The sequence below is a fragment of the Vulpes lagopus genome, chromosome 18 (assembly GCF_018345385.1).
Source record: "Vulpes lagopus strain Blue_001 chromosome 18, ASM1834538v1, whole genome shotgun sequence".
In the NCBI taxonomy this organism is placed as follows: domain Eukaryota; kingdom Metazoa; phylum Chordata; class Mammalia; order Carnivora; family Canidae; genus Vulpes; species Vulpes lagopus.
Window position 1 is genome coordinate 3,953,407 of NC_054841.1, and position 12,955 is coordinate 3,966,361.

General features: G+C 50.9%; 1 protein-coding gene across 3 annotated transcripts; it reads right to left on the reverse strand.

Moving 5' to 3' along the window:
• Positions 1-58: 58 nt before the first annotated feature.
• Positions 59-12,481, reverse strand: NELFCD (negative elongation factor complex member C/D). 3 transcript variants are annotated; one of them, XM_041732889.1, is made up of 15 exons: positions 12,332-12,481; positions 8,691-8,806; positions 8,299-8,408; positions 7,354-7,463; positions 6,168-6,275; positions 5,061-5,213; positions 4,711-4,841; positions 3,875-4,040; positions 3,444-3,578; positions 2,912-3,051; positions 1,693-1,807; positions 1,271-1,366; positions 1,044-1,184; positions 582-711; positions 59-487 (listed from the first exon to the last, which is right to left on the reverse strand). In XM_041732889.1, exons 1-15 carry the CDS (start codon positions 12,449-12,451, stop codon positions 453-455), a joined length of 1,806 nt encoding a protein of 601 aa, XP_041588823.1. In that variant the 5' UTR covers positions 12,452-12,481; the 3' UTR covers positions 59-452. The 3 variants fall into 3 exon arrangements, with proteins under 3 accessions (XP_041588823.1, XP_041588824.1, XP_041588822.1); XM_041732890.1 differs by having other exon boundaries at positions 8,691-8,803; positions 12,332-12,443; XM_041732888.1 differs by having other exon boundaries at positions 8,691-8,827; positions 12,332-12,435.
• Between the last annotated feature and the right edge of the window lie 474 nt (positions 12,482-12,955).

The window sequence follows — 12,955 nt, forward strand, 5'->3', positions numbered from 1 at the left end:
GCCTGGGTGTGCCTCATTTACACACGAGAAAACCACCACCAGCATCAACACCTTCCAATCCAGCAGAAAGGTTTTTAAATTTATTCTTGGAAAATTAAAACAATGACAATAAAATATCACCAACCGGGCTCTTGTAAGAAAAGTCACCTTGGAAGGTGGTTCACCTACAAGTCTCAGGTTCTGAGCTCCCCGCCTCTGTGTGTGTGTGGGGGACCCAGATCCTGTGCTGGGGGATGGAGGTGGGGGGAGGACATGGCCACAGGGTGCAGGGCAGCCCTGACTCCAAGGAGATGGACACATGGTAGCTGCACTAGCGGCACTACCCACAGCCCCTCCTCCCACCAGAGCCCAAGTCCCAGGACGCTGACGGGGCCTCTTCAAGCAGGAGCTTCTGGGAAGGCTTTCCCACAGCTGGTCTCTGGAATGTTCTGTGTCAGCTCTGACGGATGCTCTCAGTTCACCAGGATGAAGTTGGACTTGCAGTGAGCTTTTACAACAAGGAAAATCGGCCGCGGGTTAGAAACAGGAGGTGACTGATGACGCTTAAGGTTGTAGCAGAGGGGCATGTGCATCAATCCTACCTATAAATTCTGTCACAGGGTCATGTTCTCCTTCTGTTTTAATGGTGCCAGCGATGCTGTCATTTTCCAAGATGGGGAGGAAAAGCTGCACAAAATCAGACGTGTACGGAGGAGCAATGACATCTAGTACCTGGGGGAGAGAAGACCAGGTCACTCCCCGCACAGCCTGCGGGCGGCATCCCGCCAACATGTGACGAGATGGCAATCAGTCTGGAGAACCCTCCCTCCCCCTCCCCGTGACCACACGCGTCTCCAACACTAAGACACCCAGGTGGTTATGTAGGTAAAACACAGAATATGGCTCCTGCAGCAGGGAGGTGCTTGGGAAACTAATCACTGCCGTCACCGCGATTATCAGAAAGCACAGTTCTTAGGGTTAGGTACAAACTGAACTAAACTTAAGCCAAAAGGCACCACTAGTGTTAAGAGTATGAAACATGAAACAAATGGTGTATTGCTGACCTCGGTTACAAAATAGCGAATGAGTGAAATGTCAGTGTCCAGCTTCTCCAGACACTTTCGGATGTAACTGACAACAGGAAGTACATAACCTCGACTCAGCAGGTGAACCATCCTGTCCAACAGGGTCTTCTTCAACTCGAGCTGTGGGGGGGGGGGGGGGGGGGGGCAGACCTGTTACAGCGGGTCCTCCCCACCAGCCTCCACAACCCCATGGGCCACCTGCTCACCTGCTCCATCACGTCCAGCTGGGAGTGCTCAGTCTCAAAAAGCTTAACCAGCAGCTGCAGGACCTGGGGGTGCAGGAGCTGGTGGCAGGTGCTGATCTACAAACATGCCAGAGGGAGCCGCACTGAGCACGGCTGGATCTCTGGGCTCACCGCGGTGCGGGGGACCGCCATCACGGTCACAGGTCGCCGACGATGGCAGCCCTCAGCACTCAGCCCTTCAGCTTCTGTGCCATTCCTCAGCCTTTGAAAAACACTTGCTAAAAGTTGGAAGTCTATGGAGCCAACAAAACTAGTTCTTAAAAGGAACATCCTCACTGAGGATAGAAAGTAACCAGCCCTGTACCGAGCAGCTCCTGCCGCGGGTGACGGCTGTCCTGGCAGGACAGATGAGCAGCACCATCCGTGCCCCGAGGCCCTCCTACCTCGTCCAGCAAGGCCAGGTGCACGGGGGTGTGGTCGGTCTGCAGCTGGAAGTACCTCGGCTCCGACACAGTCCAGTCCACCCACTTCAGCACACCCATTGCCACCACCGGAAACCTGCACGTAAGAGTAAGGCGCAGTGCTTCCTTTACATGAAGCTGACAAAACACCGCACTAAACAGTTCGGAAGGTTTAAAAAGCCACCGCTGCTCCACCTATCCCAGCAAGTCACTCCCAACATGCTCTGCCAGGGAGATGCTTGCCTGAGACAGTCTGAGGAGGCCAGCATCCTCTCCACGTGTCGTACAAGAACCCAGACTCCGTGGCTGGCCTACCTTAAACTACTTCATTGGTTTAGAAGGACAAGATCACGATGCAGAACACTCAGGGAGCCTAGACTGGCTGATGTCCTTTTTAGCAAGCCCCTTCCTTGTCCTGAGTGCAAATTAACAGGGGAGAGACTGGAACGCCCAAGATCACCTGCCTGTAAGCTTTCTTAACGGACGTGTGTGTTCATACCACAGCTATGGTCACAAGTCATTTCCATCTAAGCAATACCTTGTCGGCCTGACGTGTACTGGAAAGAGACCCTTTCCTTCAAAGCAGCTTTTGAAATTCTGGTTGTTCTTCCTTTTTCTTGGGCTTATTTATGAACAGATTTCTGGCAGGTAAGCGCCTGAAAATTACTCATGCTGCTGAAAGTTTAAAGTTCTCTATATACATTTTGGATGTGGGTGTTTTGTTTTGTTTACTCATGAGAGACACAGACAGAGAGAGGCAGAGACATGGGCAGAGGGAGAAGCAGGCTCCCTGCGGGGAGCCCAATGTGGGACTCGATCCCGGGATCGCAGGATCATGCCCTGAGCCTAGGGCAGACGCTCAACCACCCAGGCATCCCTCTATATATATTTTAGAAAGAAAACATAAACTCAGTATCTCTGAAGCTTTTGTTATGTATTTTTTTCATCTTTTTTTCCCTTAAACATTCTATTTATTTGAGAGCGAGCGAGAGCATAAGCATGGGCAAGGGGCAGAGGGAGAGGGAAAAGCAGGTTCCCCGCTGAGCAGAGAGCCTGATGCGGGGCTGGTCCCAGACTCTGGGATCATGAGCTGAGCCGAAGGCAGACATCTAACCAACTGAGCCACCTAAGTGACCCTATTTTTTTTTTCTGGCTTTTAATAAAATAACTCAGAAAGATTAAGTAGCTTTCTTTGGCTCACCTGATACACTGATAAAGTGTGCTCAGCTCTGCCACTAGTTCAGAGGCCCCTTTGTTCTCGTTACAGCACAAGTTATGCACGGTCTCCACGGCTTTTGACGTTGACTTCAGTTCGTCCTTGTTGATGCCCACACGCTTGTTCTGAGCACATACATATAAACACACATCTGTGAATCTCGACAGCGTGTGCAGCCTTGCAGGGTGGGGGTGATCTGCTACCGACCACCCCTCCCTGCAAACCCTCCCCATCCCTGGGACTCAGCTAGCACCACCCCCAGTCAGCGAGACTGGGCCTGGTGCTGAGCGAGACCTGTTTGGTTTCTCTAGCTGCACTTTCAATTCCAGTTTGAAGAAGTATACACAGACCCCCATGCACATTTCCTTGAGAGATTTAGCATGCATGAACACTAGAAAGGGTATTTTTGACACTAGTTGGGCTCATGACTTCCTGCAGCCAAAATTCCCAAATACTACCAGAAAGAGGAGGTTCCCTGTCTGCCTAAAAGCCCACGGATTCTCAGAACGGGGAGTACCTTCTTCCAGGTTTCAACCACGCTTGCCGCGTAGGCCAAGATATGAATGTATTTGTGCTTGTGGTCCTGGTTGATTCTGGCCCCCGGTTTAAAGAGCGACTGCATGAACAGGTCCAGGAAGGCCGGCACCCGGATCTGAGGAGACGCACAGCATCATGGGAAAGGAATGCACAGAAGGGATGTCAGGAAGGCCCACATACTCTTAGGGCAGGAGTGAGGGCATGCCCACTCACATCCGCCCTCCAGCGCTCAGCCCGGCAGATGTCCCAGTGTGTGTGAGGGCTGAGGACGGGATGAGAAAGAGGAGAAGGCCAGAAACATTGCAACACAGATCTGTACTCAGTGACTTCAGAGAAACACAGTCTTTTGAAAAACCCTTCTCATCAGCATGGAGGGTGTCCTGCCTTATTAGCAAAATGAAAGCAACTTACGAGTTCAACAGGAGGTGGGTCCATGCTTGTGAACATCTTGAACAGGACTGTGATGTCGGCCGGATTCAGGGCTCCTTTGGACAGCATAGCCCCAAGGGCCTGACAAGCCCTGGGGTAGGAGGCAGCGGTGCCCAGGGCTAATGTGATCTGACTGGCATCATGACCCCTTGATGAAAAAAAGCATATTTCCCATTGTTAAGAAGGTGGCACCCTGCCCTGTCCTCTCCTTCCTCCTCTGTCTCTCTCCTTCCTTTTTCAAACCTAACACTTGGGACTATCTGGGTCCCTTTGTTTTTCATGTTACTGTCATTTGCTGGGACCCTGACAGATCTATGAAAACAGCATGTATAGCTAACTGGGAAAGAGTGACTGGATGCGGCTTGCAGACTTTCCAAAAGGAGCCACACACTTTTAATGTATTATTAAGATTCCATTAGTGGAGAAGAATGCTCAAAAGGGCTCATTTTGTTCTGTATGATATGGACGATGACACAACAACTAGACTACGGGGTACTGTTTCAGAACTACTATTATTTGCTATTGACGAGTCCTAATACATGAAAATATAGGTTCACAAATACTTGAACAATAATCAATTACTTTACAAAATACTCATCAAAGCCAAACTTCAGAAAGCAAGCTCTCTAATTTAAAATTACCCTGACTTTTTTCCCAGCTCTACTAGGTAAAAGGAAGTTATCTGTCAAAACGGGAGGACCTAGAGTCTCTGGTTGTGGAGAAAGGGCCAAGGAAGTGGAGAGAGAATTTCGCAGAGAGAACTTCATTAGGACTAGGGCAAGTAAAAAAAAAAAAAAAAAAAAAAAACCGCCTCTCACTTCTCCTGGGCAAAGCGCTGCACTTCCTGAGCAATCCTGCGCACGGCAGAGCCGCCTTGCTCTTCTTGGGCCAGCACAGACATCATGGCCTGGGCAAACAGGTACGTGTGCTCCCCATGGCACACCATCTTCTGAAAAATTGCACGGGGAGAGAGTTTGGGGTTTCAAGATGGCAGCAATGACAAGTGTTGACAAAAAGAGCCAGACCCCCACTCTTTTCTGCATGTAAGTTATTATGCTGGAACAGGCCTTCTGACCTGGATATTATCTACATGGAAGAAGCATTTCAAGTTTGAATATGCACAACCTAAAGCAGCTTCTTTCTGAGACATTCAAGATAAAGAACTTACAGCAAACTCAGGGAGATTTTTTTCCAGGTTTTCCTCTCCTCCATCCAAAATCGTAGCTAAAGAGGTACGGAGTACTCTAGAAAACACTTCCAACTGCTGGCAGGCTGTGGACACGCTGGTAATCTCCCCTTGGTACCCTGCATCAGAAATAAGCTACAATACAAACACAAGAAACCAGACAAAGTGTCAACAGGTGGTAACCACACATTTCATAGAAAGTTGGCTTGTCATCAGTGTTTGTGGTAAGGTGGGACAAGCAAGCACTGGTCTCAGGTCTCAAACCTTTATTCTGATCCCTGCCTTGCCACTAACTCGGTCTGTGGCCCAGGCTAACCATCCCATCTTGGTTTCTTCATGTGTCACATGAAAGAGACAAACCAGACATTCTTTTTTTTTTTTTTTTTAAAGTAATCTCTGTGCCCAATGTGGGGCTTGAACTCATGACCCTGAGATCAAGAGTCGCATGCTCCAACTGAGCCAGCCAGGCGCCCCAAACCAGGAATCTTAAAGATTCCTCTCGGCACACAACAAATTCTATAAATATGTTCTTGCCAAATTCTAAAACATAGTTCATGTTGATCCAAAAACACAGATATGGGGGCGCCTGACTGGCTCAGTCAGTGGAGCATGTGACTCTTGATCTTGGGGTTATAAGTTCGAGCCCCACACTGGGTGTGGAGATTACTTAAAAATAAAATCTTTTAAAATTTAAAAAAATGTTTTGACTATTTTGTTTATTTGACAGAGAGAGAAAGAGCATGAACAAGGAAAACAGAAGGGAGAAAGAGAAGCAGGCTCCCCATTGAGCGGGGCGCCTGACATGGGGCTTGATCCCAGGACCCTGGGATCATGACCTGAGCCAAAGGCAGATGCTTCACCGAATGGGCCACCCAGGCGCCCCTAAAATAAAATCATAAAAAAAAAAACCCACAGATACATATTCTATGCTTTTCTCTCCTATTGTTCAGACTTAGTGAAGTGATGGAGACCTTTGCCAAAAAGCAAATATGATCTTGCAGAAGAAAGACCACCTCTCAACCAACCCAAAATAACTCTTGTTCATCAACACTTTTTTTATCTTTTCTGTGACTCTAGTACTCTTCCTACCTTAACAGTGAAGTTAAGCATCAAACAGTCTGGATGGGCTTCAGCCAGTTTATAAAAAAGATCTCTCCACGTGGTGTGTGCAATCATTTGTTCAAGCCAAGCTGGGGTCTGCCAATAAACAAACAGACGGCAAGATAAAAGGCCTAGCTCGAGCTTAAGTGAAGATGATATTGTATAAACAATCACTGGATATTCCAGCTGGAAGAGTCCCTGAGAGCATCTAACTACAGCCCTGAGTCCCAGCAGAGGAAGCTGACCCAGAGTTGGTGGTGCCACACGGGTGGCTGAGTGGCAGTGCCGAAGCCCTGAAGGCCTACTCAGAGCTTCTGGAAGACTCTACCACACACAAGAGCATATTGGAAGGCGTTTCTGGGAGACATGCGAGAATCTAGGCAAGCATGTGGAGTGGGGCTGTGGCACACACACAAGTAATGCCCATTCCATCAGCTGCGGGCCCTCAGCAGGAGAAAAAGGCCATTGGACAGCACAGTGGTTTAGTCCATCACCATGGGGGGTGGCTCCCCTCCTGTTGACTGATAGACCCAAGGGCCAACTCTGAGTCTACCTCCCATTTGTGCCAAGGCCAGGCTTCCCACTGGATACTCCCAGCCACCAAATGAGGGCGGCAGGGATCCTCAGGCAGGCCTGCCCCAGGAGACATGGGGCTCAGTGACAGTCAACTGTGGCTTGAAGATGCCCCGACTCTGCAGAAACTTTCTGAAAACTGCACTGTCGCCTAGGGCTCTTCATTTCCAACCTTCCTTGCCTCCATCCTGCCTTAGGGGCCACATGTGCATCACGACTCTCTGGGCCCCGCTGGTCTTCTCACAGGCATGTCCGCCATCCTCTCCAGCACAGAGAATCCCATCTTGGCATCTGCTTCCTAGGGCGCCCAGATGACTAGAGCACTCCACTCACAGAGCCTGCGCTCCAGAGTCAGCAGGAAACGGGAGGTGTGAGTCTGCTATTCCTCTTCCCAGCTGTGCACCTCTCGGCACGCAAGAGCTGACTACACCACACGGAGCATTTAAAGGGCAGTTCTGACTTAAGGCAACTCGTCCCACACCCTGATTTTAGGACCCAACTCTTTACATCACTCGCACAACACCCCACATTCCCACTATTCATGTGGAGGGAACAAAAGATCCTAGGACCCGGTATTAGAGACAGAAGACAGACATCTCACCTCTCCTTCTTCAGTAAAAATAGAATCTGCTTTGCGAGGATCGAAATGTTTGATCAGTAAACTCTTCAAATGATTTTCCACAGTTTCCTGAACCTGTACTGGCTCAACACCTGAAAGAAAATGAAAACAGGCAGATGGGAACACGCGAACCCTCAACAAGTTGTAGGAAATGCAGACAGGGCCAGAGTCCACATGTGAACCAGAGACCACAGGATTGTTTCTGACCGCTTGGAATTTGGGACTTCTCATAAAAATTACCATTTATTGCCATTTATTTATTACCATTTATATTCAGGGGTAAGACTCTAAATGGAGCTCAGAGCAGAACGCACAAGGATGTCTGCCTACTTGCAAAGGACAGTGGCATCTCGGAAGGCCCAGTTAGGACAAGGAGAAACTGCCACCATGAACAGGCAGGAAGATGGAAAAACATACTGACTGGGTGGAAGAGAGCAGATGCCAGTCACGAGAGGCACACTGTCTCTAAGTGCTGTGGTAGCAATGAACCTGCTGCCTTCTGGGCAGTGCCCGCTCCATCATGTCATCCATACCCAGCTCAGTGGACTTACAGGCTCTACTTTGATCATGTTAGCTAAAAGCCATAATCATGCCCAGTCCTAAATTATCCATCAATTACTTCTTGCTATAAGAGATCTCTTAAAAATGTCACATTGAACATATACTATATAATCCTATAATTCTACAACAGGGTAGGGCAAACAGCTCAATAAGAATCACATTTGCAGGCTATCTGTAAACCTCAATTATTGAATCAAAGATAAGAATCAAGCAGACGAAGATGGGTAAGAAGTTCAGTTCCTACTTACAGAAGTCTTAAAAACCAGGAAAACAAACAAGACCTTTCCAATTTATCAGAATTATAATGATCCAAAGGTCTATTAAAAAGGTGGGAGGAGGGGGAGTGACAAGCCACCCACAAAGCACCTGTCTGAATGAGCCACTCAGCCAGCAGGTTGACAGTCTGGGCCACGGCAGTGTAGTTTTCAGATAAGAGCTGGATAACATTCTCCGGAGAACCACCTGCCTGAAAATACCTAGAAAAAGTAACAGGAAAAAGAAAAAAAAAAAAAAAGAAAGAAAAAGTAACAGAAAAGCTATGGCACGCAAATGAATATAGACAGGCATCCATCAATGCCTATCCATCAATGACAGGATAGCTAGGATATTAAGGTTTTTAAAGGGAAGCGGGGCACTAGAAGCCTCCCATTCCAAAACCACATTATTCTCACTTTTGCAGACCATCCTCTGGATCCATTACAAACTATCCCTAAGTTACCCCCAGCCTCCTCCAAATACAAATGACTTTTCTCACACACCTCTTCAGAGTGTTAAAGATGGAGGGCTCCATTATATAATCCCGGGTAGAAAACTTATGTAGGCATTCTTGCTGGACCTCTGCGTCATCTTCTCCCTCTCCATAATCATCCTCCTGCTGGGGATAGAAAGAGGCACACTATTTTTTCATTAATAGAAGTATCCTGTAATCTTACCTTAAATCTGTATGACCCTGTCCTTTCCTAAAGTGTCCCCCACACATTGTTTCCTTGACTTTCATAAGTCTCATGAAGTGGGCTGGGCAAGTAATGGGTGGCTAAGAAAATGGAATCCAGCACCATAGCAAGTGGGCTTGTATCGTGCCTCCACTGTGGCACACTAGGCTCTCAGCGTGGCCATTGCCTCCTCTAGTAAAGATAACAATAGTGACTGCTCCATCTGTCTGTTGTAAGGACTCTATAATTTCTGGAAGAACCAAGCAGAGTACCTGTCAGTTAATAAGAGTTCAATAGATACTAGTTATTATTGTTTTCATAACTACTATTTCATATGTGCCATTTAATGCTTTCCTCCAACATACACTGATGCAGTGACTCCTGAAAGCATAAGCTATCAATATGCTGTTAGCAAGTGATGATCACGGACTTGTCTTAAATCAGCAGGCCTGGCTAGATACTAGTCCCTGTGCTGGGTGGAAACGACCTTGGGCAAGTCACTGAATCCAAGAACACAGCAGGATGATGATGTGATGACATTAACGTCTGTCCAGCGTGAATGCTGTCATCCCAGCTAACAAGCAGATGCTTTAAGTGCTTACTCTAACTGAGCCCTGTACTTGTCACCAGGAAACCTAAGGCATATGACAAGATAATGGCTTTTTCTGCCGAAGGACTTCACAAACTAGGAGACCAACCTCCATGCGACTAACATGATGGGGTAAGACCTGGACCAGGAACAGCAAACCATGGCTCAGGGCCAAATCCAGTCCTTCTGTTTTTGTTTTGTTTTTTTTTTTTTTTAATAAATTAATTTTTATTGGTGTTCAATTTATCAACATACAGAAAAACACCCAGTGCTCATCCCGTCAAGTGTCCCCCTCAGTGCCCATCACCTATTCCCCCCCACCCCATCCTTCTGTTTTTGTAAATAAAGTTTTATTGGAGCCCAGCCATACCCATTAATTTTTTTTTTTTAATTGTACGTATGGTCTCTGGCTGCCTTCCCCCTGCAATGGGAGAGTAAAGCAGTTGTGACAGGGACCTGCAGGGCCTAACATGTTTACTATCTGGCCCTTTCCAGAAAAGCCTGCCTACTCCTGGTCTAGACTAACATTCTGCAGGCAGTGCTCTGGACACTGATTCCTTCTCTGGAGCCTGGGGCGTCCTTCTCTCACACCTTACTTGTGTGGCGAGCCTTAAGCAAGGCTGTGAGGGAAGGCTGGCCTTTACCCTGAGACTCATCCTTGTGTCTGTATTCTCGGGCTTCTGCCCTGGGCCCTGTTCTCTTCTACATCTTCTCTTGGGTAATGCCACCTCCCTGTTCATAAATCTAGAATTTAGCCTGGATCTCTCTCTTGGGCTCCAGGCTCGGAGTGTCAGCAGTCTACTCTCATTTCCATCCGGATGTCCACTAGTTCTCCAAACTCATTAGTAAAGAATTCCATCATCTACCTGTTACCCCAAACCCACAAAGCCAGGAGTCATCCTCAAGTTCTGCTCCCTCACCCCACCCCCACACCCCATCAGAAAGACCCACCAATTCTGTCTCCCACACAGACATCCAATCTGGCCCTTCTTTCCATCTTCACCATTCCTTATTTTGTGAATTGCCTGCAGTAGCAATACGTCCCTAACGGCTCAGTTTCATTCCTTCCTTTCAAGTGTCTTCCACAACGGATGCCACAATGGTCTTCGTAAACCACAAACCTGATATATCTCTCTTGCTTAAAGTTTCCAGTCTCCCTCAGAGATCTCCCAGCTCCAGCACGACTCAACCTTTCACTCGTTCACCTGGCCAGTCCCCATTGACAAGCTGAAGCCAGACTAAACTACTTGCCTTTCAATGTGGCTCTTAGCTTCTACCACATGGATTTAATATCACTGTAGCCTCTTTACACAACTTCCTGCCTCTCAAATCCAGTAACATGGCATCAAGTGAACAGAATGCGTCTCCCAAATTGCCCTGCCACTGTCTTTCAAAATCCAGCTCACGTCGCCCCTTCAGTCACCTATCTTGACTTCCTCCTCTAAGAAGTGAACATCTGGTCCACCATTCTCATCGCTGAGAACCTATCAGGGTCAGTGGGGGGTGAATTTCGATCATGATTAAAGTCGAGACTTTCATCTCCAGTCTCAACTCCCTAGCCCCGCGCCATTCCTCGCTGCATAAACCAGGGCCTTAAGCCGGACTATCAGGTTATGAAACGAGGGCGCTGCTCTCGATGGCCCTGCCATGTGCCTCAGTTTTAACACTCTGTGACTTGAAGGCTCAATGTGACCAGCACTAGGGCGTTGGGAACAGGATGCTCGAAGCCGTCACAAAGCTCGCGTGGGGAACACGTCGGGCGTCCAGCAGCTTGAGTGGAGACAAAACGACCTGGGCTGGAACACCTCATTCTTTCCTTGGCCAGTTCTGCAACCTTGAGCAGGTCACTGGCTCTTTTTGCCGCACTTTCCTCATTTACAAAATGAGCAGATTAACACCCAAAAGTCTCACGAGTGGAAGGAGTTAAGGGGGGAAGAGGGGGAGGCACCGAGGCAGCACAGGCTCTCGGAGCCTCCAAACACCCAAGTCCTTGCCCCAAACTCTTCAACAAGTCAGGCTTGTCAGCAGCCATCACGGGCCTTCGAGCTTGTTCCCTCCAAGGCCTCATGGCGCTGCGCCCACCCAGCGGCCCGCCACACAGGGCCCCTTAGGGCTCCAGGAACACAGCCCCCATGGGAACGTGGGTTCTGCATTTCCTCCACCCGACAGGGGTGCTCGTTAACCGGCAAGCCCCCCTCCAGGCCAGCCGCTGGGGTCTGGGGTCTGGGGTGGGGGGGACCTGGGAAGCCGCATCCTGAACACCCGCTTCAGGTTGAGCTTCCAGGCCACAGCGGCGGGGCGGGGGTCCCCAGGTCTGCTTTTCCCGCCAGGGACGACCCTCCCCAGCCTCCACACCCGGCCCCTCAAGGCCTCCGAGGGGAGCCCCAGCTTGGCCCGGGTCGGCCCCAAGCGCTGAGAAGAAAAGGTGGGTGTGCAAACATGCAGGAAAGCCCGAGTTCCGCTTTCCCCCTCAACGATGCTGCTGGCTTCGGATCCTTAAGGACTTGGGTGGTTCAAACTTGGGGCTCTGAGCTCGGTCCTCCTCCGCGACTGCACCGTCCCCGCGTCGGGGCCCCGGAAGGCCGGTGCGGGGCGCGGGGTGACCCCCGGGGAGTGGTCGGCGGGGCCGCTCGGGTCCCCAGGGCGGCCGGCACCTGCGCGGCCCAGACCCCAGGGAGGAGCCGCCCGGCCCGGCCCCCGCCGCGCAGGGGTGTGCAGGGGGCCCCGGGGGCGCGCTCCGGGGCGGGAGGGGGCGGGGCACGCTGTGCTTGGACTCAGGCGACCGCGGGGCCGGGCGCGGCGGGGGCGGGGGCGGGGCCGGCCCGCCGGCGACGGAGACCAACAGTCCTCGTCGGGGGCGCCCGGCGCCCCCCCTCACCTGGCCACCGTCCGCCTCGTCGCCCCATTCGGCCGCGCTCCCGAAGTAGTCCTCGTCCATGATGGCGCCCGGCGCGGCCCCCGCCATCCTTTCCCGTGAGCGCGCGCGAGCAGGGCGCATGCGCACGGCGGGGGGGGGGCGGGCGAGCGCACGCGCGGTCCCGCGGCCCCGCCCCCTCCGCGGCCGCGCGCCTGGAGCCGGGGAAGGGGCGGAGCACAGCTCAGTCGTGGCTCCAGGCGCCCGGGGCCTGGCGGGAACTGGCGGGGGCGGGGCCTGGGCAAGGGGCGGGGCCTGGGCGGGGCGGGGCCCTGCGAGGGGCGGGGCTCAGAGGGTAGCGGCGCGCTCCTGGCTCCCCGCCCCGGGGAGGACCCAACCCCCGCCTGGGGGGTCCCAGGGGTCTCAGCTTGGGATAAGTTTAAACTTGGGGGGATCCCTGGGTGGCTCAGCGGTTTAACCTTTAGCCCAGGGCGCAGTCCTGGAGTCCTGGGATGGAGTCCCACATCGGGCTCCCTGCATGGAGCCTGCTTCTCCCTCCTCCTGTGTCTCTGCCTCTCTCTCTATGTCAATCATGAATAAATAAATAAAAATCTTAAAAAAAAAAAAAAGAGTTTAAACTCAGACTCC